Below are 27200 nucleotides of genomic sequence, written 5' to 3'. Positions count from 1 at the left end.
AGGTATAACAACTGAAGAGATATCACAGGCTATCCAAAATATTAACAGTGGTAAAGCGCCAGGACCTGACGGCCTACCAATTGAACTCTAAAAAACCACTTACAGAACGTTCCTCATTTAGACCAGTAAGTCTAATTGAATCAGACACAAAAATACTTTGTAAAGCCTTGGCAAGAAGATTAGATCCTTATATCCCACATCTAGTTCATAATAATCAAACACAAACGATTCCATAATACTAGAACAGTTCTTAACATAGTTCATGAAAAATTTGACACTAAGGATACAGCAGTATTGTCACTGGATGCTCAGCAGCCCTTCGATACAATAGAATGGCCATATTTATTTAATGTGTTGCCTAGATTTGTATTTGGATAAACCTTCCTTAAATGGATTCAGATTTTATATACAAATCCAATAGCCAATGTCTTAACAAATAGTAGTTTCTAAACCAGTCATCTTGGAGCAATCTACTCGCCAGGGATGTCCTTTGTCAACATTGTTGTTTATACTGGCCATAGCACCCCAGCTATGGCAATAAGAAAGCAGACAGGCCTGTCGGGCATCCAGCTAGGGGAACAGGAACATAGAATATCCTTATATGCCGATGATGTGATTTATTTTTTTTTTAAAAACAATTTTATCCATCAGTATTCCAAACTTAATACAACAGATTGAATTGTTTGGGCAATTCTCTGGGTTATAATATTAACAACTCAAAATCATCAATACTATTTTTGAACAAAGAAGAAAGATTGAAACAAGCCATAAAAAAACCATTTATAAATGCAAAGGAAGGATTTACCTACTTGTGTCAAAATTACCCCGAAATTAAAACAAGCATCTAAACAAACTATGACCCACTAGTGGATGAAGTGAAAAAGATGTTCGATCAATGGATAACAATGTCCATATCAATAATTGGCCGTATAAACATGATCGAAATGAATATATTACTAAAATTTCTATACCTCTTCCAATCACTTCCTCTCCGACTAGCAAAATCATTTTTTGATAATCTTAGTAGTATTTTTAGTAAATTCATTTGGAATAATAAAAAAATCTAGACTGAGACTTGGGTTGCTATACCTGCTTTAATGAAAGGGGAGGCTACAGCTCCCCAACCTGAAATGGTATTATTAGTCTGGTCAGTTATGTTCTGCAATGTTTTATTTCTCAATGGAGGCCCTTCCAGCCTGGGTGAGTATTGAACAGGCATCAGTACCAAACCTCCCATTAAAACTCTATCTATACTCTGCAGACCCAAGAAATCTGAAAAGAACAACCAAGAACCCTTTCCTCAAAATACTATTGACATCTGATGTGAAGCACATCAGCATATTAAAGATACTCCTCCCATCTCCTACTTCTCCCTGATATAGGGCAATACATACTTCAGGGCAGGAAGAACAGATAGTGGTTTCAGAATCTGGGCAGACAAAGGTGTGCAGAAAATACAGGACATTCATATTAATGGCAATCTGATAACATATGATCAATTCTGTATCAATACCATATTCCTAAAAAAAACTTTAAAATATTTGCAACTGAAACATTTCATACTATCAAAATACAAGCATTTAATATCTGAACCACCACCATCACATCTTGAAAATCTCACACTTCTAAACCTAAAGGGGAGGAGTCAGATTTACCGCTTTGATGTCATATGATAAGGAGTCCACCATTGACAGGCGAGAGGCATGGAGACTGGGCATGGAGACATACAAAGAAACCGAGTGGGAAATGGCATGCTTAAAAGCCCCAAAACAATCAATTAACACGAGAATGAAGCTATTACAATACAAATGGTTAATGAGAACTTATATTACCCCAGTCAACTGAACCATTGGTCCCCTGACATCCTGGACACTTGTGTTAAATGCTAAGAAAAAGGTACTCTGTTTCACTATGTATGGGATTGTCCAAAATTTTTAAAAAAACTTGTTCAGACTATATCTGCGATTGTTGGAGTAAAGGTGCCTCGCCAAGCAAAAATGTGTGTACTAGGTATATATCCAAAGAACTTTATTGTTAGTTTAAAACAGTCAATTTTAATTGACTTTGGACTCCTGCAGGCTGAGGATGATAGCTTTATCTTGGGAGAAAACTGGCTATATCTTCGATACATGTATGGGTGAAGGAGATGGCATCTTGTACTGTACTGGAGAGACTGACTTACATAACCAGAGGAAGGGCAGGAGAATTTGAAAATGTGTGGAAACCTTTATTAGAGTTTCTTGGATGACAAGGTGCACAGACATTTTGAAATAGCTGTGTGTTGTTGAGTGCTTCTATGTCTTTTTTCCTGATGTGTTTCTATTCCATCTCTTCGTTAAATATGTGGTATGTGAAATGCTGTATTTTTTTATCCTTTGATGATTGTGAAAAACGAGGACACGTTTCACTATTTAGTTTAATTATTATTAGTCTGAAATATGTAAAATTCAAAAAAATATTGTTAAAAAAGGTTGTGAGATCAAGAGAAACTGTCCCCTTGCGTGTTCCAAAGTACAGGAGGTATTTCTGACCAGATAACTTTGTACAGTACAGCTTTTACGTCAGTTATATCATTATGACATCATAAAGATAACTAGTAAACAATTTACAGATCATTGCTGTTATATAGATAAGCAATATAATCTGACAAACAGCAATCAAATTACACTGAGGAACGCTGATAGGTGCATTGGAATGTAATCCATATTTTACAACTAGGGGCCTTTGCCCTTATTAACACTGCTGAACCAAACTGGGGAATTTGGTGCGAATCTGAACATGGTAAATACACCAATGACTGGTCTGAAAATTACTTCACTGGCTCATTCTGTGGAATCTTACATATCAACTTGAATAAGTGAAAACAATGGACACAGAACTTGAGATCTGGTGGCAATTAGATATTCTCTACAAAGCCACATCTCAATTTACTGAAATGCCATGAGGTTTCATGTGGGCTGAAGTCACTATTTAGGTATCCAATGGCTAATCCCAGTCCCACCTGTATACTATTATACCACATAGAAAACCTACAGCACAATACAGACCCTTCAGCCCACAAAGTTGTGCCAAACATGTCCCTACCTTAGAAATTACTGGACTTACTCATAGGCCTCTATTTTTCTAATCTCCATGCACCTATCCAAAAGTCCCTTACCCCTCTGTATCCACCTCTACCTCTTGCCGGCAGCCCATTCTACACACTCACCACTCAGCATAAAAAAAACTTACCCCTGATATCTCCTCTGTACCTACTCCCCAGCACCTTAAACCTGTGTCCTCTTGAAGCAACCATTTCAGCCCTGGGAAAAAGCCTCTGACTATCCACACGATCAATGCCTCTCATCATCTTGTACATCTCTATCAGGTCACCTCTCATCCTCCATCACTCCAAGGAGAAAAAGCAAAGTTCACTCAACCTGTTTTCATAAGGCAAGCTCCCAAATCCAGGCAACATCCTTGTAAATCTCCTCTGCACCCTTTCAATGGCTTCCAAATCTTTCCTGTAGGGAGGAGACCAGAACTGAGCACAGTACTCCAAGTGGGGTCAAAGCTGCATATTACTATTCATGTACTATATGCTACATTCATATTACTTTCCTCTACTGTCGTTTTTCAGCTTTTTTTGCTCTTTCATGTCACAAACACAAACTACTTATAAAACAACTACAAGATGCTGTTTGGAGAACATTTCATTCAGACTGCATGTAGCGTATCATTGGTTCATTTTCCAAGATTACTATACTTGTCTATCCATCACCAGAAACCTTCAATGACAACATTCAGTGTCACAGCATGGAATATTAAAAGTAGTAATAGTGGATTAGAGAACAAATTCACAACCTGCTGTGGAGGTTGAAGAAATTAAACTATCCCACATTCAACAAAAATCATAACTACTGAGTTACAGCCTCAATTTCACATTCCTGTCAGATTCCCATAATTTTGGATTTTGTCAAATTTCTCGATTTGAATAGTGACCCAATTCCAAAAAGAAACTCCTTCAGTATTAAGCTGGCCAAAGCTCTCTTGTTCCAAATACAGCCTTTTATAGCCCACTCTATTGCCCTCCGTTACCTTGATATGCTTTAACTACTTTCCACTCCAAAGGCAGATACAAAATATTCAACTCCAGTCCTTACTCTCCATGTCATACCCCACTAAACATCCAAGGGACCAACATACTGATCTCTTCCTCTCAATATACTCATTGAAACTCTTGTTTGGTGGAGAAAACAATGTGCTGTAAACTCACAAGACAACCTTTGCTGTTTCTAAACATCTCTAATTGTCATGCTTAGTGCAAAGTTCAGATAAGCCTTTTAGAAAGACCAAACCATCCTTAGCTAGATACACAAGTCATTGTCCCTGTGTAGCCTCCTACCCTATCCATGTATAACCACAGAAAATTCTGAAATATTTAACCATGTCTGCAATCATCCTGTTATTTGCAATTTCCCAAGATGGATTGTAAACTGGGCAACAAACTTTATTTGGTGAATTTATTTCACTCCTCCCTTTTCTCAGAGTTTATTAATTCTGCTTCTTAATGAGGAGACTGGAAAATATTCCTTTGTTGGGAATAGTCTTAAAATGCATTTCCTACCAAGGTCACCTTCCCAATTTGATTTGCCCAGACCATGAAGATCAAAATTGTCTTTGGTCATGTAAGAAACTCCTTTGTCTTAGTTGATACTTTGTATAATACTCCCAATAATACTTTGTTATTAAAGTACAGATTTATTTTTATCAATGTACAAATAGGCCATGCAGAAATTCAAAGATAGTCCCTCTCCAGATCCAAGAGACATCGTTAACCCTTGTATGAAGTAGGCAACAGTCTTCAGACACTCATAAAAGGCAGCGTCCATTATTAAGGACCTTCAGCACCCACAGCATGCCCTTCTCTCATTGTTACCATCAGATAGGAGGGACAGATGCCTGAAGGCACACACTCAGTGATTCAGGAACAGCTTCTTCCCCTCTGCCATCCGATCCCTAAATGGACATTGAATCTTTGGACACTACCTCACTTCAAAAAAAAAAATAGATTTCTGTTTTTGCATGTTTTTTAATATCTATTTAATATGTAATTGATTTACTTGTTTATTATTATTTTTCTCTGCTAGCTTATGTATTGCATTGAACTGCTGCTTCTAAGTTAACAAATTTCACGTCACATACCAGTGATAATAAACCCGATTCTGTAAAGAACAGTTATCTATTCCTCCATGCTGACCACCTGTTAGAAACATCCTCCTGGACCCAAAACATTAACTCAAAATTCTTTTCAGATACTGCCAGACCAGCATTTTCAGAATTTTGCTTTTTAAAATTTCAGATCAGCTGCATTTGTGGTTTTGTTTTCATTGACATTGCTCCTGATTAACTGGTCTTTCACAAGACAAGCTGTTACATTGATTGACTGCCCTGTTGTTTATGCAGGCAGCAAGAGTGCAAAACTGTCACAAAAATTTATGCTGTTTTAACACCATACTATGCACTCCCCTCGAGGCAAATAAGAACATACTCAGTGGCCACTTTATTAGGTACTTCTAATTAAAGCAAGTATCTACTCAGCCAATCATGTGGCAGCAACTCAATGCGTAAAAAGCATGCAGACGCAGTCAAGAGGTTCAGTTCATGTTCAAACCAAATGTCAAAATGGGGAAGGAATATGATGCAAGTGACATTGACCTTAGAATGATTGCTGGTACTGGAAGAGGTGGTTTAAAAATCTCCAAAAATGCTGCTCCCCCATACCTACAGTACTGATCAAAAAGCTACAAAACCTAGGCCTTTGGACCTCACCAGCAACTGGAGCCTTGACTTCCTAAACAGAAGGCCACAATCTATGCAGATTGGAAATAACATCTCCGGGGGGTGGAGTTTCAAGATGGCAACGTAGACATCTGCCTTCGGGTGCTCTTCATTTTTTAAACTATAATCACCCTTTAATCAAATCTTTTCGTACTTAATTACATGGGTTGATACTCACGATTTACTTCTTTTTTAAAATAATACTTGATTTAATCTTTTCAAACTTAAAATGTCTGTATCCAAGAAATCGTCTAAAGACCCTCCATCTCTTGAGGCAATCTCCAGTCTTCTGGATACTAAACTGGATACTAAATTTGCAAGTCTGGAAAATAAGCTTACTGCGAAAATGTCTGAGCTTGAAGAAGTTGTTAGATCGTTTGATACCAAGCTTCAATCGCAGGTAGCAGATATTGAACGACACGAAGAAAAGTTTGCGGCTCTTGACAAGTTAATTTGTGAAAAAATACGTACTATTTTAACTTTGGAGGAGAAGTTACAGTCGACCGTTAAAATAGTGGAGCAGAGTAAGTTTAAAATCACCGATCTTGAAAACCGATCTCGCAGACAAAACTTGCGTATTATCGGATTTCCCGAAAATGTTGAGTCTGGTAACTTAACTGAATATTTCTCTAACTTATTGTGGGAAATTTTCGGTGAGGGCGCTTTGCGGGCTAAACCTACTATCGATTGTGCTCACAGAGTTTTGAGATTTTCGATCTCGAGAGATAAACCACGAGCTGTGATTGTTCGCCTCCATTATCCTCGGGAGAAAGAGCTTTTAATCCGATTAGCTCATCAGAAAGGTATGATTTCTCACAGAAACATCAAGTTTCGAATTGTTGAGGATTATTCATTTGACGTAATGAAGGCGAGAATCGCTTTCAAACCAGTGATGGCAGAGATTCATTCGATTGGACTTAAACAAGCTTTAAGATACCCAGCAAATCTCAGAATTACGTTGAGTGACAACAGTCAGCGTTCATTTAATACTCCAGAAGAAGCGAAGAAATTCGTCGAAGAATATCGGTCTTCTAGTACAAGTTGAACTATGTGTTATGTTGAAGAATTTTTGGAGAGAAGATGCCATTTCGTTTTGGGCTTTAACTTATGAAACTGTGGTATAGCTTTTTACTTTGGTCTGTAGACCTGGTCTTTTTTTATTATCATGGTTTATAGAAGCTCTTCTAATCTTACTATAATATTTTTTTTCTTTCTTAATTCTTTTCTTCTGAACTGGATATACATATTAATACTCTGTAATAATGATTTATTTTTTAAGATGTCATTTCTTCTTCCCATAAGACTTTGCTTTCCATAAGCATTTATTTGCTTGTACTTGAAAATGGGACGAATGTTTTGGACCTTTTTTTTAATATATATATTGTAGTGATTTTTGAATCCTTTTTTGATGACCTTTTTTTAATAGATTGGTGAATTTACACTTATATTCCGTAATATGGTTTTTTCAAAATGTCGTTTCTTCTTCCCATAAGTCTCTGTTTTTGAAACTTCATTTTCTTGTATCTGAATATGGAATCTTTTCTTAAAGGAATATTACACTATTTTAAACTTTAATGTTTATCCTTTTTTACTAATTTTTTTTGCTTTGTTATATTATTTTTTTCATTTTGATTGATATTTTCTTTCTTTTTACAACCCTGTATTTATATCTGGGTGTTATATAGTCTTTTTTCTTTCTTTTAATGAAGTTGCCATCTTGAAATGGGGGTAATATTAGTATTAGTTTGTGCGCCTGCCGCTTGGCTTTTTTTCGAGGGGTTGGGGGAGGGGGTAGGGATCTTTTTTCATGCTTTTGCTTTTTATTTTTTTGCTTTTAGTTTATGGGCCAACTTTAGATTATTAATATTGTTGAAGTGTCATGTTCTCCGGTTGCTCCTGAATCATTTTTCCTTCTTCCCGAATTATGGGTTATGTATTTTTTTAACCTTTTATGATATATACAATTAGTATTGGCATGATGGATAAGTCTATTAATTTTATCTCTTGGAATACTAATGGTTTAAATCATCCGATTAAACGTAAAAAAATATTTAAAGTATTTCATAGACTAAATGCTAATATTATTTTTGTACAGGAGACCCATATTAGGAGGGAGGATAATCAACGCTTTTTTAGGTTCTGGAAGGGTCAACAATTTCACTCGAATTGTACCGCCAAAATTAGGGGTGTGTATTTTTATAGACCCCTCAATTTCGTTTACACATCATGAAATTATTTCTGATCCACAGGGCAGATTTTTGTTGATAACTGGCTCACTTTTCAATCGAAAAGTGGCTCTAGTTAATATTTATGCTCCAAACTTTGACTGCCCTGAATTTTTTTTAAACGGTTATTTACTTCCCTTCCTAATCTAAATGAATATATGCTGATAATGGGTGGAGATTTCAACAGTTGTCTGAATCCTTCGATGGATAGATCTAAACCTATTCGAATTCTTCCAAATAGATCAGCCTTACTTATTAATTCCTTTATGGTTGATTCGGGAATTACTGAAATATGGCGGTTTTTGAACGCTAAAGATAAAGAATTTTCATTTTTCTCACATGTTTATCACAGTTATTCTAGAATTGATTATTTCCTTATTGATCATCGTTTATTAACAGATGTTACTGATTGTAAATATGACTATTGCCATTTCGGATCATGCACCTTTGAAGTTATCTATCAAGATTTCAGACTCTTTCAATAATACTAGATCTTGGAGACTTAACGCTACTTTGTTTAAAGATCCAGAATTTATCACCTTCATAAAACAGCAAATTGACTTGTTTTTTTCAACAAACTATACCGAAGAGATTGACAGAGGAATACTTTGGGACTCTTTTAAGGCTTTTATCCGTGGACAAATTATCTCATACTCTGTCGGTAAAAGAAAACAAAGATATTTAGATATTGCTTTATTCGTGGATAAAATTAAAGAAATTGATAAGATTTATTCTGTGACTCCTACCAAAGAACTCTATAAGAAGAGAGTTGAGCTTCAAATGGAACATAGTTTACTATTATCTTCTTCAGTTGAGAATCAATTAATTAAGACTAGGGCTCAATTTTATATTCATAGTGATCGAACTGGTAAATTGTTAGCTAACCAATTAAAAGCTATTTCGACTAAGCGACAAATTATTAAAATTCGTAAACAAGACGGTAATCAGACTACTGATCATAAAGAAATTATTAATACTTTCCAAGATTTTTATACATCTTTATATCAATCAGAATTTGATGACGATCTATCCATGATGGATAATTTTTTTTAACAATTTGAATATTCCTAAACTGACAGGTGAAGATCGTAGCTTGCTTGATGCTCCTATCTCTATGGATGAAATAAGAGAGGCTATCTCATCAATGAATTCAGGGAAAGCTCCTGGTCCTGATGGTTATATTATAGAATTCTTTAACACTTTTTCTTCTTTGCTTTCCCCTTGGTTATGTGAAATCTTTAATGATGCATTTACTAAGAAGAGACTACCCCAGTCTTTTTATGAAGCTACTATCTCTCTAATTCTTAAAAAAGATAAGGATCCAACTCTATGTGCATCTTATCGCCCTATATCGCTATTAAATGTAGACTGATTCTTACAAAAATTTTAGCTATTAGATTACTATCACAAATTATTTCAGAAGAGTTACTATCACAAATTATTTCAGAAGACCAAATTGGTTTTATTAGGAACCGGTATTCCTTTTTTAATGTTAGAAAATTGATTAATATAATATTACACTTCTTCACCCACAATCGCAGAATGTGTTATTTCATTAGATGCTGAAAAAGCTTTTGATAGAGTTGAATGAACATACTTATTTAATGCCTTGAGAAATTTTAATTTTAGTCCTAATTTTATATCATGGATTAAGTTAATTTATTATAAACCTGTTGCTTCTGTTCTTACAAATAATTACAGATCCCCTTTTTTTCCCAATTATCTCGTGGTACAAGACAAGGTTGTCCATTAAGTCCTTTATTATTTAATATTGCATTAGAACCTTTAGCCATTGCTATTCGTGAATCCCCTAATATTTTTGGTATTACCCGTAATGAGAAGTTATACAAGTTATCACTTTATGCTGATGACTTGTTGTTATATATTTCCGATCCTGACAGGTCCATTTCCGCTACTTTATCCTTATTGGCTCAATTTGGTAGTTTTTCTGGTTATAAACTAAACTTGGATAAGAGCGAATTATTCCCTTTAAATGCGCAAACTTTATTGAATGACAGAATACCATTTAAAGTTGTTACTGATAACTTTATATATTTAGGTATAAAAATTACCAAGAAATATAAAGATTTATTCAGATTGAATTTTTTACCTATGCTTCATCAGATTCAACAACTTACTACAAGATGGTCTCCTTTATCTTTATCATTAGTTGGCCGGATTAATGCTATTAAAATGATGATTTTACCGAAATTTTTATATTTATTTTAAGCCTTACCAATTTTTATTCCTAAATCTTTTTTTGATAACATTGATTCTAAAATTTCCTCATTTGTGTGGCAAAATAAAAACCCCAGGTTAAGTAAAAGGCAATTACAAAAATCTAAAAAAGATGGTGGTTTAGCTTTACCTAACTTTAGATTTTACTACTGGGCGAATAATATTCAAAATTTAATATATTGGAAATTAGATTTGGATTCACCATTGTGCCCACAGTGGGTAAATTTAGAATGCAATGATGCACAAGGATATTCTCTATTCTCTGTTCTTGGTTCTTCTCTTCCTACTGATTTAGTTAAATTCAATAAACAGTTATCCAATCCTATTGTCAAGCACACATTACGAATTTGGTTTCAATTTCGTAAGTTTTTTACTCTGAAAAACTTTGTTCCAGATAGCCCTATCTTACTTAACTTCTTTTTTAAACCTTCTTTGACAGATCAAGCTTTTAGCATATGGAAAAGGAAAGATATAATATGTTTTTGAGATCTTTTTTTTGAAGATAGTTTGATGTCTTTCGACCAACTTTCCAACAAATTTAAGTTACCTAAATCTAATTTTTTTAGATACTTACAAATCAGAAATTTTTTACATCAACTTCTACCATCCTTCCTCAATTCAACTTTGATAGACTTTTCAGATATGATTTTTTTTTTACCTTGAATCCTTGTCAGAAGGGACTAGTGGCTCTTATTTATAATATGATTATGAAAATACAACCAGAAATATCAGGTAGAATTAAACAAGAATGGGAAAAAGAACTTCAATACAATATATCAACAGAAAAATGAGAAAAAATTTTACAAATGGTTAATTCTTCTTCTATATTCTTCTTTAATACAATTAAATTTAATATAATTCTTCTTCTTTAATATAATTTAAGGTTGTACATAGAGCCCATATGTCTAAAGATAAACTTGCTCGATTCTATTCTCATATTAACCCTCAATGTGACAGATGTCATTTAGATGTGGCCTCATTGACCCACATGTTTTGGTCATGTCCCACTTTACATGACTATTGGAAGGACATATTTGCTATTATTTCCTCAATTTGGAATATTGATTTACAACCTCATTTTATTACTGCAATTTTTGGTATACCAAATGAGGATGGTAACCGGTTTTCCCCTTCAATTAGACGAATCATCGCCTTTGCAACATTAATGGCCAGAAGGTCTATATTATAAAATTGGAAAGAAGTAAACCCTCCTACCACGTTTCAGTGGTTCTCTCAAACTATTTTTTGTCTGAGCTTAGAAAAAATTAGAAGTACTATTTTCGATTCATCAATTAAATTTGAAGAAACTTGGGGACCATTCATTCGACATTTTCATATGAATTAATTTGATCTCTTCCAGACCTTTTCTCTTTATATTCTTGTTCTGGTATGGAGTTCCGGAGTTTTTGACACTATCATATATATATAAACTGTTATTATTGCCCATGTTAGTTTAGTTTAGGTTATTTTTTTCAATATATTTTTTTTCTTGCATTTTTTTAAAAAAAAATTTCTCTTCTTTTGATGATTATTCTTGTTTTTTTCATGTATAATTAATATAGGTTACATTGATTAATGTACTATTTTTTTGCTGATATTTTAATAAGATATTGTTATTCTATTACTAATTTAACTAAGTCTAATGTACCCATAACCTATTCAATTTTCACAATATGTTTTTTTATATATGAAATTCAATAAAAAGATTGAAAAAGAAAAAAGAAAGAAATAACATCTCCAACTTGCAACAGTCAACACTGGCACTCCACAGGGATGTGTGCATCGCCCACTGCTTTACTCTTTTTACACCCATGACTTTTTGGCTAGGTGTAGCTCAAATGCCATCTATAAATTTGCTGATGGACGGTTGTTGGCAGAATCTCAGATGGTGATGAAAGGGCATGCAGAAGATATAGCAGTTAGTCGAGTAGTGTCACAGCAACAACCTTGCACTCAACATCAGCAAGACCAAAGAGCCAGCTGTGGACTTCAGGAAGGGCAAAACAAGGGAACACAAACTAATCCTCTGAGTGTTGATCAGACATGGAGAGAGTGAGAAATTTCAAGTTCCTGGGTGTCAAAAAACACGCCTTTGATAACAAGAGGTCAGAGGAAAATGGCCAGACTGGTTCAAGCTGACAGAAAAGTGACCACACATTACAGCAGTGGTGTGCAAAAGCACATCTTTGAATGCAGAACACATTGAATTTTGAAGTGGATGGGCTGCAGAAGCTGAAAACTGGGTTATTCTCCTGTACTTAATAAAGTGGCCATTGAGTATAGAACAGCACAGGCCCTTCAGCCCATGATATCATGCTAAGCATTTGACCTACTTCAAGATCAATCTAGCCCTTTCCTCCTACACAGCCCTCCATTTTTCCTTCCCCAATGTATCTGCATCTCCCATAGCTCTGGTACCATGCTTCATGCAACCATCACTCAAGAACAGGCTCATCCTCCTGTTACAACAAAGGCCCAAAATAAAAGTCGTCCATTATCTAAGCCAAGAGATGAGACTGTCAAACCTGTTAGCTAGCTCTTCCCTACGGCATCAGGAGGGGCAGTCAAGACAGGTATACTAAAACCTCTGTGACAGTTGGACAGGTACACGGATAGAAAAAGTTTAGAATAATATGGACCAAATGGAGGCAATGTTACTAGTTTGAAAGGGCATCTTGGTCTGCAAGGACTAGTTAGGCTGAAAGAGGTTACTTCTGTGCTAAGTGACTTCAAGTTTACCCGCAGATTCCACAAATATACACTGCAGATATCTCTGTTACTAACTCACAGGCTGCAGCTATAGCATGCTGTGATGCTACAAAAACTCAGCGTCAAATTGTTTTCTTTTAATTTGAAAACTTTAAGACTTATTTACTTGTTCACTTTTACAAAAAAAAAAGGTGTATCTGACTCAAGTCAAGCCTACACAAAAGATGGAGTTCATTCCAGTAACTACCATTAGGACATTAGTACAGGTACTGCAGGTCAATATTCTAGTTGTGTCAAAACTGCAACCCTCACCTCCCATCATGTATGAAATAGAAAAATAATATTAGAAATAGTATTTCAGGTCTTTGACCATCTTTTTCCTGAATAAATCAATCAATTCTGCCAACCTGCTGTTCTTCTCTAGAACCTTCAATGCACCCAATTATAATATGTGGGTTTGTTTATTTATGACTAATATGCTCTGGCCATTACTTATGACTGAGTATGGACTGCATCCTTTACCCAGTGACACCTCAGTGGCTGGGTTGATGATTGCATGTAACAAGTTCCAGGCTATGTACATTTGATAATATTAACACATATTCCTTTAAGAATCAATACAGCTCACCTTGACTTGGGCACAAAATTTGCTGATAACATCAACTCAAATATGCTAAAATTCAGAACATCTCAGTAGAACACAGTTGTGAAACAGACTTACAGTTAAAATGTAAACAATTGCAATTAATTGTAGGAAAAATTAGAATACACAAATACAACTTTTTTTTAAAGTACAAGACAAAATACATACCTTAAGGTGGAACAAGTGGGGAATGCAGATACAAAAAAACACTGGACTTGCAGTTTTTCAAACAATGTTATATATGTGTGGTGTACCATTACTAACATGACTCTAAGAAAGTTCAATCACACTGTCATCGTTTTTGCTCCACACATATGTAACACAACCAAGACTGCAAGAGCAAGGAAATCATCCTAAAATTGACAGAATATTGTTCAGGCCTCAATTGTAATAATAATTCCAGACATCCTATATAAAGAGGCCAAGATCTCAGAAAATGGAAAGGTGATTTACTGATTAAGATTTCATGGCTATAAAAGAGTTGGGGTTCCACCTTAAAGCATAAAAAATGAGATCAGACAGGAATTAAACATTGGGATGGGTTCTGATGATCAAGTGGAAACTTAACATAATTAACACGGGTTGATGCTCAAGAGCTGGAGGTGAATTTCAACCCATAATCTGAAGCATTGTCAAAAAAACATTGTTGATTCACAATGGCACTAAGGCCTCTGTATCATAAGTGTATGATCCATTCACCCAAATCATTGGCAAATACAACAGAAGCAAAGCTACTCGGTTTTCAATGTCATCTAACATAGAAAAAAATTAAACCAATAAAAAATGTTTGCAGTACCTGTTATTCTCTGCTATTTTCACCTTGTAAAGTACAAGATGCTTTGTTTCAATATTAAAAGGATTTAGTCTTTCAGGTTCTTGTTCCCTACCGGTGAATGTTTCATTCTTTATGATTTCTCCAGGACCATATTTCCCCCTATGTTTGTATCTGCTAAAAAAACAAAACCCACTGCACATATTATGCAGATTATATTTCACTCTATAGATGCTGCCTGACCTTTAGCCATTTATGTGCACTGCACATACTTGCAGCTCCATTTTACCTCACTGCCCGCTTCGCCATTGTTGGGCCTTCAAATCCCAATAGATATTCTCAAGGTCAAAAAAAGACATAATATAATTGGTTACTTGTAGATGGAATCAGGAAATTAAAATGAAAGCTGCCAAGATGATATTGTTGAGTCACAAGCCAGAGTACAGCAGAGATCTTGTTGTGGGAACCTGCCAGTTAATTGACAGCCACCTGCAATATAATTTTATACTGTACTGGGAGACACATCTTAAGCCCAGTCTCCAGCTCGAAATAGAAAAGTCCAATTCATAGACGATGCGAGAGCTGTCTACTGTGCAGTTCCTATATGTTGTGTTCAATTTGGAGGACAAAAAAAATATATTGGCAAGGTGCAAGGAAGTCATTAAAACCACACCAATTTATAAATCAGAAGTTTGCTTTCTATCCAGATTACAGTATTTTATGATCACATTTGAAATTAGACATACAAACGCTTTGGTCCTGCTCCACCTTGGGCCAGTAAAAAGGTAGTAACCTGAACAGTGATGATAGAATCTCCTTAGAGTATTGAATAAATAGAAAAGGAATTCCAGGAATCATTTAAAACCATCTTAGGTGAAGATCAGCCATTACTCCATTAGGAATCACTGTTGCAACACGTTTTCTTCTTTTCAAGCCAGTGCTTCTTTAATCCAAGTCTTGTACAACATCAACGTGATTAAAGTTGTCCATTGCTTTCATGAGGCTGTAGGCAGTCCAACACTTACCTTGTCGCAAGAAAGGATTCACTGAAGATGGGCAAAAGGTGAGGTGAATTGCCTTTGGTCACGCTTACCTTATGAACACTCTGGGGGTTTTCAAGCCAAGCAAAGTACATTTCCTCAACATAGTTCGAGCTAGTGCCACTCAGAAAGGGCTCAGCAGCTACAGGCGCGGTATAAAAGCGCCCTTGTTGAAACGTCCTAGACACTGCTGCTCCACTGTGTGATAAGTTTTTAACATTCTGAGAGACAGTCAGTGGCCTCAGTTTAGCAGCACAAGTCCTTAAATGATACATTTTCACCTTCCGATCTTACCACAGCCCACTGGAAATTAAAAACAAAAATAACACCAATTAGTGTGGAATAAAAAAGGTAAAATTCTAAGACAAACGTTTTTTTGCAAACACGCATGCAAAATTCTATCTTTGACAAGTGTAGCTAGTCCTTGAAATTGAGGTCATTAAATGATGTGATGGTAAACACTTGGATGAACCACAAGGTTGGAGTGGAAATTTAAATTTAGCCTTCCATCAGTCAATGGTTCAACATTAGCTGGGCTCAACCATGTTGCCAGTGTTGGAAAAAACACAAGTGAACTTTGAACTGAACATTGAGAATTAGAAATGGAGCCAGGGCTAATTAACTATCTACCTACCTTTTTATTTAGAGATACAGCATGGAATAGGCCCTTCTGGCCCAATGAGCTGTGGTGCCCAGCAATCCACCTATTTAACAATAGCCTAATCTCAGGACAATTTACCATGACCAATTAATCTACTAATCCGTTCATCATTGGATTGTGGGAGGAAACCAGAGCACCCAGAGAAAATCTACATGGTCTCAGAGCATATGAACTCCTTACAGTCAGCAGAGGAAATGAATACCAAACTCCAATGTCCTGAGCTGTAATAGTGTTGCGTTAACTGCTAGGTCGCCCTTCTGAACACACTAGAAAGTGAACACAAGGATAGCAAATTTGAAGTTCAGCTATAAACCTCTGCCACACCCACCAATTAAACAGCTAGTTGAGGGCACAAACTACAGAACTCGGCTCAGACATACTCAAGTGTGAATCAGAAGGAAGGGTGGAAGTTGAAAGAACCAGTGTTACTGAAAGTGAATAATATATATTGTAGAATATAATGAACACAGAACTGCCCTGAGCTGTTCACACAATTTACTAAACCTTTTACAGTAAAAGAATCCTTGAATTGCAATTCTTCCCGAGGAAATAACTGCACAGAACTGAAGCCACAATGTTAACCCTTTATCTGAATAAACAAATGCACAGTAGGCATTCCACCTTGACCAAACTTAAAACAAGTTCATACAAAGTTCAAAAGCAGGAAGTGACTGCATTTATACCACCAGTATTTTTCATAAAATGCCTACTATTACAAATTATCCTGCAATGGTGTGCATTTTGTGAAAAATTAGGGTGAAACAAGGGTAATTTCTTCCTGATACATGCTAATTTTACACGGCAGTTCAGGGCAGCATATTATTTGACCACCACATTAACTTGGAGCATTCATTTTCAATGTCACTGGAGAATATCAAAAGCAGAAAAAGAGATGCAGAAACATATACAAGTTTTCAGAAACACTGCCAGTTTAAAAAGGTGAACAGTCCCCCCCCCCCCACCCATGCCACCACCCAAAACAGTTTAATTTAGATCGAATCAGGTAAGTGGGAAATACTTTTCAATACTTCAGGCCTCTGAAGCACTGCGGGTAGCGTGGTACTTAGCACTTTAATCTCATACTTGTGGTAGCAAGTACCTTTGACTTGGAGATGCTGCAGCCAGTAAATTATGACAGTAGACATAGGGATTCCATCCACTTTCAGCTACAAAGTAAATTTCAATTTGATCAGTTAAGATTAGTGTGCTGGCTGCTTGGGAATCAGTACAAATTAACTTTGATTAAAACATGTAGTCTGTGTCACTTGGAAGACACCAATGCGCATTGTGAATACACAATTCTTCACTTACTGGAAATCCTTCGCTGCTTGTTGCTCCATCAAAGCAACAGGAAGGTAACTGACCACATTAGAATCAGATTTAATATCACCAGCATATGCTGTGAACTTTGTTAACTTTGCAACAGCAATACAATACATGATAATAGTGGGGGGGGGGGGGGAAGTATGTGTGTGTATGTATGTATGTAAATAAATACATGCTGTAGAGTCATTATCACCTGAAATGAAGGATTAACATTTGCTTGCCACTCCCCATCAGCACCCAAAACCTGAAATTTCAAAGAAAACATAACACTGGCTCCTCTTAAAAAAGGATGAAATATTTATTCAAGAAACTCACAAGCATTTTGTCATTAAACAAAGTTTAAGGCAATGAAATGTAGATAAAACATGATTGAAAAAGAAAGACAGAGTTAAAACCAATCTTTTTATTAATATCCAAATATTGGATATACCAAAATATTGCCACACAATTATTGGGATTACATTGTTAATGGAATATATAATTATATATTCAGTTAATACAAAGGTAACAGACCTCCCAAAAATTTGAGTACAAGTGTAGAATACATAAAAAACATTAACATATCCAAAAAGAAGAAAATATACCCCCCCCAAAAAAAAATCTAATCTAAACAATACTAACCAAAATAAACTAAAAAAAGAACATGGGCTGTTTACAACATCAAAAGAAAAAGGATCATTGGTGTCATCAACTCCGAACCTCCCTGCATATATTAACACAAGAAAGTAGATTTGGAAAGAGGTCAAATCACATCATATGAAAGTGTTGAATAAAAGGCCTCTTCAAATTTAATAGATGGATATGTTTAAACTTAGAAAAAAATCAGAAATGTTATATAACAGTTTGAGAGAACCAATGAAATGTAGTTGGAAGATTAATCTCTTTCCAATTCAGCAAAATAGATCTTTTAGCCATTAATGTAAGAAATGCAATCATCCGACGCGCTGAAGAGGTTAAGTAGTGTGGTTCTATCAGTGGTAAACCAAAAATTTCAGTAATTGGATGAGCTTGTAAATGAATATTCAAAACAGTTGAAATAATGTCAAAAACATCTTCCTAATATTCCCCCCCCCCCCCCCAAAGAGGAACATGACCAAAACATATGGGTTAAAGAGGCTGTCTCAGAGTGACATCTATCACACACTGGACTTATGAGAATAATAACAAGCTAATTTATCCTTAGACATATGGGCCCTGTGCACTACTTTGAACTGTATCAACGAATGGATACAACTTCAAGCCCTAATTGGGTAAATCTTGAATGTAAATTGGTACAAGGGTTTTCACTGGGTTCTATTTTAGGGACTTCGCTTTACTTTGCTCTTTCTAAATTGTATAAACAAGTAGATAATCCAATAGTTAAATACACTTTACAAATATGGTTTCAATTTCAGAATTTTTTTTGGATGGAATCAATTTACTCTAGCAAGTCCTATTAGATCTAACTTTTTTTTCCTATCCCTCTATTATGGACCAAGCCTATTTGACTTGGAAAACTAAAGGTATATTACGATTGTGTGATTTATTTTTGGATAATTGTTTCATGTCATTTGAACAATTATCTAACAAATATAATTGATGCACCATCAATAACTCACTCTGAGATGCAAAAGCGAGGTATCGGCTTTTATTGACTGGAAGAAGGAACAAGCAGTGAGTGACCACCATACTACATCCTGGAGACTGAGAGGCCGGGCTCAGGCCTTGATCGCCTTTATACAGGGGTCTGTGGGAGGAGCCACAGGAGCAGTCAGCAGGGGGCGTGTATATGTAGTATACACAGGTATATGTAGTTCACCTCAATAATTTACCTGGATCCCATTTCTTTAGATATTTACAGGTTAGAAACTTCTTAAATACTGTCCTTCCCCGAATCTATACTCTATGGATAGTTTGGAAAAAATTTTAGATTTAAATCCTTTTCAGAAAGGTGCAATAGCATCTATAATTATGAAAATTCATTCTGATGCATCCAATAAAATTAAAAATGATTGGGAAAGGGAACTTAAGCATACTTTACCTATTGAAAAATGGGAAAAAAATTCTTCAATTAGTTAACTCATCCTTTATATGTGCTGAACATTCGTTGATTTGTTTTAAATCTGCTGAGATGGCAATAGGGCAATTACAATTCCTCCATGTTCCAAGTCAGAAAGAGATTGTCCTGCACCGCTCCAAGTCAACATGTGCACGATTGGTCCCAATGTGCTTTTTTTAAAAAAAAAAGTGAACAAAAACAACAAGTCTAAAGATAGAACAAAATGAATTGTGCATCTCTATGTGGGAAGGTGTTAACCCTACTATGAACATGCAGTAAAAAGCTCCATCTTCAAAGTACCCTTGAGTATGCTTGTTGCTAATGCCAATAAGCATTTCACTGTAGCTTTCAATGTACACCTGATAAACTTGAATCCTGATTTAAGGTGCAGGAAAGGGGTAAGTGTTGAACTGAACTAAAAAGGGGAAGGGAAAATTTGACAGACAAACTAGCACTGAGCAAATACAAACAAAAAGCATAATAAATGGATAAATATGCAATAAATAATAGAGCACAGGAGTTGTAAAAACCTTGAAAGAGAGTCTATAGGTTGTGGAATCAATTCAATGTTGTGGTGAGTGAAATTATCCACTCTGATTCAGAAGCCGGCTGGTTAACGGGTACTAAATGATCCTCGATTCTAATATTTGATTTTGCTGAGTTGAGTTGGGAACATTCCCGAACAAGGGGTGCATTATTCTAGGTTGGAGTTCCCAACCTGCCAACCTGAGGTCCATTGACCTTTTGCTTGATGGTAGGGGTCCATGACATTAAAAAGGGTTGGGAACCCCAATCTCGGTAATTTTCTCCTGATGAAGGGTGTTTGAGCTGTAACATTACACCTCAACTTCTCATTCCATACATGCTGCTTTACCCCCCACAATCTGCAATTGTTTTTTGATTTCCACTTATCATTCAGATTACAATATAACTCATCTCACTACGAGTAAAAGGAGAAATTAAAATAGGATTTTGTTGAGGCAACAGAAGTCTAAACAAAAAGGAGTACATTTGCTCCAAGAAAATAGAGAAGGGAGGAGTGCTGGAGGAAGGTACTCCATTTTTTAAAAAAATATTAAATTCTTCTTTTCAGGGTGTAGGAGCCAGGTATTTATTTTCTATCTGCATTGTATTTTGTGTACCATGTTTATTATGGTACAGATGGCCCTCCTTATCCGTGAATTCCGTATCCGCATATTCAACCAATTGTGAAAGGTGAAAACCCAGAAGTGCTCTTCCAGCACTTGTTCAGAGCATGTACAGACTTTTTTTCTTGTCTTTATTCCCTAAACAATGCAGTATAACAACGATTTTACATAGCATTTACATTGTATTAGGTATTATAAGTAATCTAGAGATGATTTAAAGTATACGGGAGGATGTGTGTGGGTTATCATGGATCGGGATCGAAAAAAAAATCGGAAGTTCTCTTACTAAGTAAGTCCGAACAGGTACATCCGGTATTATTAAGCGTCAGTTAGTCAAACATTTGTCTTAGTATATATTTTACCCTTCTATGCATATAAAACATTTAAGAACTTATGCTTCAGTGCCGGGCTTGGGAACCATTCCTGAGTTCGATCCAGTGACAGATCACTATTGAGTGCGCTCTCCATTCGTGCCGGGTTGATGTGAAGGATCAAAAACTCAAAACCCTATAATTAAAACACTGTGTTGCTTAGTAATAATTGTAGCTTTCATCAGGGCAGGGCCTTTCTCACTTTATCCTTTAAAATTGTTCCGATCGTTAACCAACGCAGCCTAATCCTTTTCCAATGACCAATGGCATTTCACTTCTTTCCAATCGCTTTATTATTTCCACTATTTTCAATCGTGATCATGATTATTTTCGTGAACATAAACACTGCACATTCAGAGCTCTGGCACCTGGTCCTAATGTCCACTGAACTGAGACAGGTTAAATAAGGTCTGGGGTTCCGTTGGGTCCTAAGATCCACCGCAATGAGACAGGTTGAATAAGGGACTTGAGCATCTGCGAGAGGTCCCAGAACCAATCCCTTGCAGATAAGGAGGGCCACTGTAGTTACATTGGTTGGGAGGTGGTAGAAGCAGAGTAGTTATGTATTCATGCTTTGGATTTGGGAGCCAGTCTAGTTTTGGGTGGAGCTAAGGGAGTAGGCTATTGGGGAGAGGGGGTGTTGATATCTTTTTTGTTGACCACTCAAGTTCACTTAATTACATTTAAGAAAGATTAAACAGGTTTACATATTCTTTCTCTCTCTTTTTTTTAAAAACTTTTTTATTGAGTTTTCAAATAATAGGTTTACATATTCTTGACCCTCCTGATGAAACGTTGTCACTACCTCCTCCCACAGACGTTGTCTGGCCTGCCGAGTTCTGCCAGCATTGTGTGTTTTTATTTACGTATTCTTGATTACATCAAAAAACTCTGAGTTATGGTTAATATACTAAGACTATTTTGTTATATCACTAGCTTTATTTAATCATTTCAAGATAACAAAAGATCAAACATATTTTTTGACCTTGAAACCTTGCTATTGGATTGGAAAGCACAGCAGACAGGATCCTGCTTAGATTAGCCCTCTCCCACTTCGTCTCAAAGTGGTGTTGGCTCGTTTAAGTAGCCACTATGGAAGGATTCCACTTACCAAAAAAAAGAGAAAAGAGATAGGGAGTTACAAGAACCAGAAAACACTTAGCAAAAAGGCTAAATACCCACCCCAAGCCCTGAGGAAAACAGCAGTGAACTGTAAGAGACTTAAGGATATAGAAAAGGTTCTTTGAATTAAACAGGATGCTGAAGAATAGTGCTGGGGCCTAGCAAAAACTGATAATGGGACTGAGAATCATGTGGTAATGTTTGTTCCAAAGTATGTTTTCAAGTACCAATCCAGTCAGCAAAATTCCGGTTGAAAAGCAACTGTTTTGGAGGGTATCCTGAACTACTGAAGGTAACTGTTTTTGCATAAAAACACTAATTATAGTCTGACTACCCTCTTTTAGACAAAAGACTCCGTAATATCATTACAAAAAACTGTAGCGGTGTGCTACATGCAGCGCTAAAATTACGACACGGAGTTGGTAACTGCAGTCGAAGGAAAAACTTTATTCGAAATCCTCAGCCTCACTTTTAAGCCTCCCTCAACCTGCCCCCCGTGGCGCAGAGGCTCCAAAGCTCTGTGCTTGCAAACCCCCGTAGGCTATCTCCCTTAGCCGGAAAGCTGGCTAATTGTGAGCCTGTTCGGATGTGCCAGGAAATGGGTCGCCACAAAACTATCTTTTGGCCAATATTATTCTACAACCACTATTATCTATTTCCTATTTACAGAAGCTTGCTTTGCTTAATTTGGGTCATGCTGTACATCACAATGGTGGTGCCATCAAAGTAATTGGCTGCCAATTGTATATTTGAGTTTATGAAAAGTACATTCATTCTTTATAAATGAAACCAATTATCCAATTGGATAATTACATCAGTGTTTTTGATTTAGGAAGAATCCATAAGACAAAGGAGTTTGGCTATTTGGCCCATTGAGTCTGCTCTGCCATTCAATCATTACTGATTTATTGCTCTTTTTAAACCCTATTCTCCTGCCTTCTCCCCATATCCTTTGACACCCTTACTAATCAAGAACCTACCAACCTCCCAATGATTTGGCCTCCACAACTGTCTGTGGCAATGAATTCCACAGATTCACTACTCTCTGGCTAAATTCCTCCTCATCTCTATTCTAAAAGGGCCATCAATATATTCTAAACTTATGCCCTCTGGTCCTAGATGCCCCCACAATAGGAAACATTCTCTACACCTATATTCTATCCAGTCTCAGTATTTGATCTGTTTCAATGAAATCCCCCAGCTCCTCCTTCTAGACTCAAGTACAGGCCCAAAACCATCAAGCTCTCATGTTAACCGTTTCATTCCCCAAATAATTCTCATAAACCTCCTCTGGTCTCTCCAATGCCAGCACAAATTTTCTTAAGATATGGAGCTCAAAACTGCTCACAATACTCCAAATGTAGTATGACCTTGTAGTGCAGAGTATTAATATGTAGTTTTGTATTCTAGTCCTATTAAAATGAAAGTTGCATTTCCCTTCCTTACCACAGATTCAACCTGCAAGTTTACCTTTACAGAATGCTGTAGTGGGACTCCCAAGAGGATAAAGTTGCTACATATCTGAAGTAAGTTAAAATTAAAATCAGGATAGGAACTCGCCAAAACAGTGTGAACAAAAGCACATGAATCTTAAAGATAGATAGGTACAGTGCAAACCAGTCTTGACCAGTTCAAATAACTCTTTATATTCTCAGAGTGACATGCACAAAATTCCCAATGACATCAAGATGTGTAGTAGCAGAGTAGCTTCATAGTCATTCTCTTTGACAATAACAGGAGAGGATTAGAAGGAAAGCAAAAAGAAACTGTAGTACATTGTTCATTAAAAAGTATAAAATTTGATTATTCTCTAGAGGAAAGCTGCCCTCATACGTAGAAGTTATGCAGCATTTGTACACCCATCTAAATAGACTACACTCATGAGTAGTTAAAACCATTCTGGAGAAGTCAGAGTTTATTGTCTTGTACAAGTATGCACAGTAAAAAGAGAAACTTCCAGGATCACAGTAGGTATCATTGGAGACAATATTCACAAGTACAAATTATACAAGAAAGAACATGATTAGAACAGAAAAAGCCCATTGTAGCACAAAGTGATCAAAGCAGTCAGATTCTGATTTATTTGCACATCAAGACAAACAGTGAAATGCTTCATTTGCATTAACAACCAACACACCAAAGGATGCACTGGAGGCAGCCTGCAGGTGCTGCCACGCATTCCGGCGCCAACATAGGGCCCACTATGCTCAGCAACACATAAGCAACAAAGCCATATACCAAGGTAACAAGCTCAAAAGGCCTCTGGAAGAGTGCATTATATGCTGCTGTCTAATTTTACCAGAATCACAAGTATTAAAATAAAATCAAAATACAGAGCACCATGAAATATTTGTAATTCTCAGCAAGTCTGTGAAGAGAGTTAATGTTTCAAGTCAAGGGCTTCTTCAAAACTGGGAGTTTTAAAACAGATTAAAGATTCCCCTCAGCTCTAAAAGCTTTCAAAATCTGTCCCAACTTTCCTTTCAGTTACAATGTTCCAGCAAGTTTTGACAGTCTCCATTGAACAATCACATCTTTCCTGTAACATAGTGACCAGATTGTACAATTCTGTGTAAACTCCCATCTATATTTTATACAACACCAAATGAAAAAGAAATGCATTCAAGAAACCACCTTTAAAAAATTTGCCCTTCTATTTAAAAATCTGAAACGTAAAGAAACACCTCCTCCTCCACACATTGTCTATTTCCTTGCTTTATCAGGCCACACCCCAACTCACTTCCATTCCCTACGTTTCTGCCAAGTGGATCAATTTAATTTTACTGCAGTTTAAATCATTCCATCTGACTCTCAACTTGGCAGCCAACTTATCTCTCATACACAAACTTCTTTACTGTGCCCCTCACAAGGTCCAAATCACTGACATTCTGCACAACCAGTTGAATCCTGTTAAATACCACTATAGACATCCAAGCATCTTCCTAACTTTGAATTCCATCTGCTAATAGGTCTTTAGATTACCTTACTGGTTGGGCCCTGTCAAAATCCTCACTGTTTAGACCATATCCCTCCAGTGGTATCATCAAGTCTGTTAGCTCCTCATTGTTAATAAGACAAAATTAGCTATGGAATTCCTCACACTCATCCTGAACTGGACTCTTATAGATTGCTCATCTATAACCTTATATATTCCAATTACCTCATCAGTCTTAACGGAAACATCCCAAACAAGTTCATTGACCCCTTGGTTAATGGTAGGGGTCTATGGCATTAAAAAAAGGTTGGGAACCTCTGGTCTAGAGTAATTCACAAAATGCTGGAGGAAATCAATTAGTCACACATCAATGAAAAAAAGAACAAAAGTCGACATTTCATGCCAAGACCCTTCATCAGGTCTGGGAAGAGGGAAGAAGTCAGAATAAGAAAGTGGAGAAGCTACAAGGTAACAAATGAAGCCATGTGAGGATGTAGATAGGTGGGGAGGATGACATGAGAAGCTGGGAGGCGGCAGGTGGAAAGGGTAAAGGGCTGCAGAACAAAAATAATCTGATTGGAAGATGGACCATGGAAGAAAGGGAAAAAGGAAGGGCACTAGAGGGAGGTAATAGGCAGGTGAGGGAAAAGATGACGAGGAGAGAATGGAAGAAGAAATGCCGGGGCGGGGGAGGAGAAGGAGAAAGAATCTGGCTGCAGAAAGTCCTAATACTCAGTTTTATACATATAATTCTCAACCTGCAACATCAGGTTTAAACTTTATGTCATGAACTACTGCCATTAAATTATAGTCCTGGAAGGAAAAATATTATGAACTGCACGAGCTTGAAATCCAAAACTGTGCTGGAAACACTCAGTAAATCAGGTAGCATCTACAGAAAGCAGAAACATTCAGATCAAAAATTCTCTATTAGAAATAGAAAAGGAAAAGCAAGTTAGTGTTGCGTTGTAGACAATGTTGGGGAGGGACAACTGCTTGCTGCAGAGTTTACCAGGAACGTCACATTATTATTAGTAACATCCAATTTTGCATTTTGTAACCAGATCAAGGTAAACAAGATTCATCACACAACAAATTCTACATTATACCTGATCACATGCTACCTCCTTGTACTCATGGCAGGATTCCATTACAGCATGCATCACACCTCACTATCAGATCCATCTACAGCACACAGGATCATGGGTCACACTTCAGAAACGAATTCAGGGTTTCCTCATTTCTCAACTGGTTAGTGCTCTATAAGGATGTGCACTCAGTGGCCACTTCATTAACAAACAACCCCATTGAACCCATTTAAAACGATCATTGAAAACCGGAGGGGGAGGGGGAGGGGGAGGGGGAGGGGGAGGGGGAGGGGGAGGGGGAGGGGGAGGGGGAGGGGGAGGGGGAGGGGGAGGGGGAGGGGGAGGGGGAGGGGGAGGGGGAGGGGGAGGGGGAGGGGGAGGGGGAGAGGGAGGGGGAGAGGGAGGGGGAGAGGGAGGGGGAGAGAGAAAAAAACAAATTGTACAAGCAAACTGCATTCAGAAGTTCACAACACCAGGCATCACTGCAGCCAATCCAGAAGTCCAGAGAAGCAGAACTCAGGAAGTCTCAGTTCAGCACAAAGCCAAAGAAGCCTCACGGAGCAGTAAGCCAAACTAGCCGGTCTCTCACCTCCAAGCCCATCACCCCGACTGTTTTAACCTGGCCTAGTGCTTAAATCATCTAAATCTTGGGTCGTTCTTTATCAGGCTCTGGCTCCAAAGCCTCAATAAGGCCTTCGCCCCACTTTTCCAATTCGGCTCAGCTCTTAAATTGATCAAACCTCACAAACCTCCTCAGCATTGGATTGCCTACAAGTTCACTCCAGCAACTGTCCCACTCCAGTGACACTCCAGCCACACTGTAAAAAAAATGCCAGATCATACAGGTGATTCCTCGAAGAGGACCACAGCTTTGTCATTGGGCTTGAAAGCTTGCATGCCATAATGACTCAGAACTAAGCTGGCTGGAGTAAAGACTTTTGGTAGGGTCACCCATGCCAAACAGTCAAAGGGTAGAGGCCAGCTTAAGAGTGGTCCACCAGTCCTCCAGATTCAGGGGTTCAGCTCAGGGTTAGTAACCCCATCTGGTAAATCAAAGTTGTTAC

At 37.0% G+C, this 27200-nt stretch overlaps 1 protein-coding gene across 5 annotated transcripts in view; it reads right to left on the bottom strand.

Annotated features, from left to right (window-relative positions):
- The window catches only part of LOC132391084 (2-oxoglutarate dehydrogenase complex component E1), a 135757-nt gene that overhangs the window by 100555 nt on the left and 8002 nt on the right, over positions 1–27200 (bottom strand). For all 5 annotated transcript variants that reach the window (XM_059963830.1, XM_059963849.1, XM_059963812.1 and 2 more), the window contains exon 2: positions 15501–15750. In XM_059963830.1, coding sequence (XP_059819813.1) covers positions 15501–15722 — 222 coding nt within the window. In that variant the 5' untranslated portion in view covers positions 15723–15750. The remainder of the gene's footprint in view (positions 1–15500; positions 15751–27200) is intronic.

Source organism: Hypanus sabinus, chromosome 1, assembly GCF_030144855.1.
Source record: "Hypanus sabinus isolate sHypSab1 chromosome 1, sHypSab1.hap1, whole genome shotgun sequence".
NCBI classification, from domain to species: domain Eukaryota; kingdom Metazoa; phylum Chordata; class Chondrichthyes; order Myliobatiformes; family Dasyatidae; genus Hypanus; species Hypanus sabinus.
Note: the sequence above shows the minus strand (reverse complement) of the source record. Positions and strands in the feature narration are given on the sequence as shown.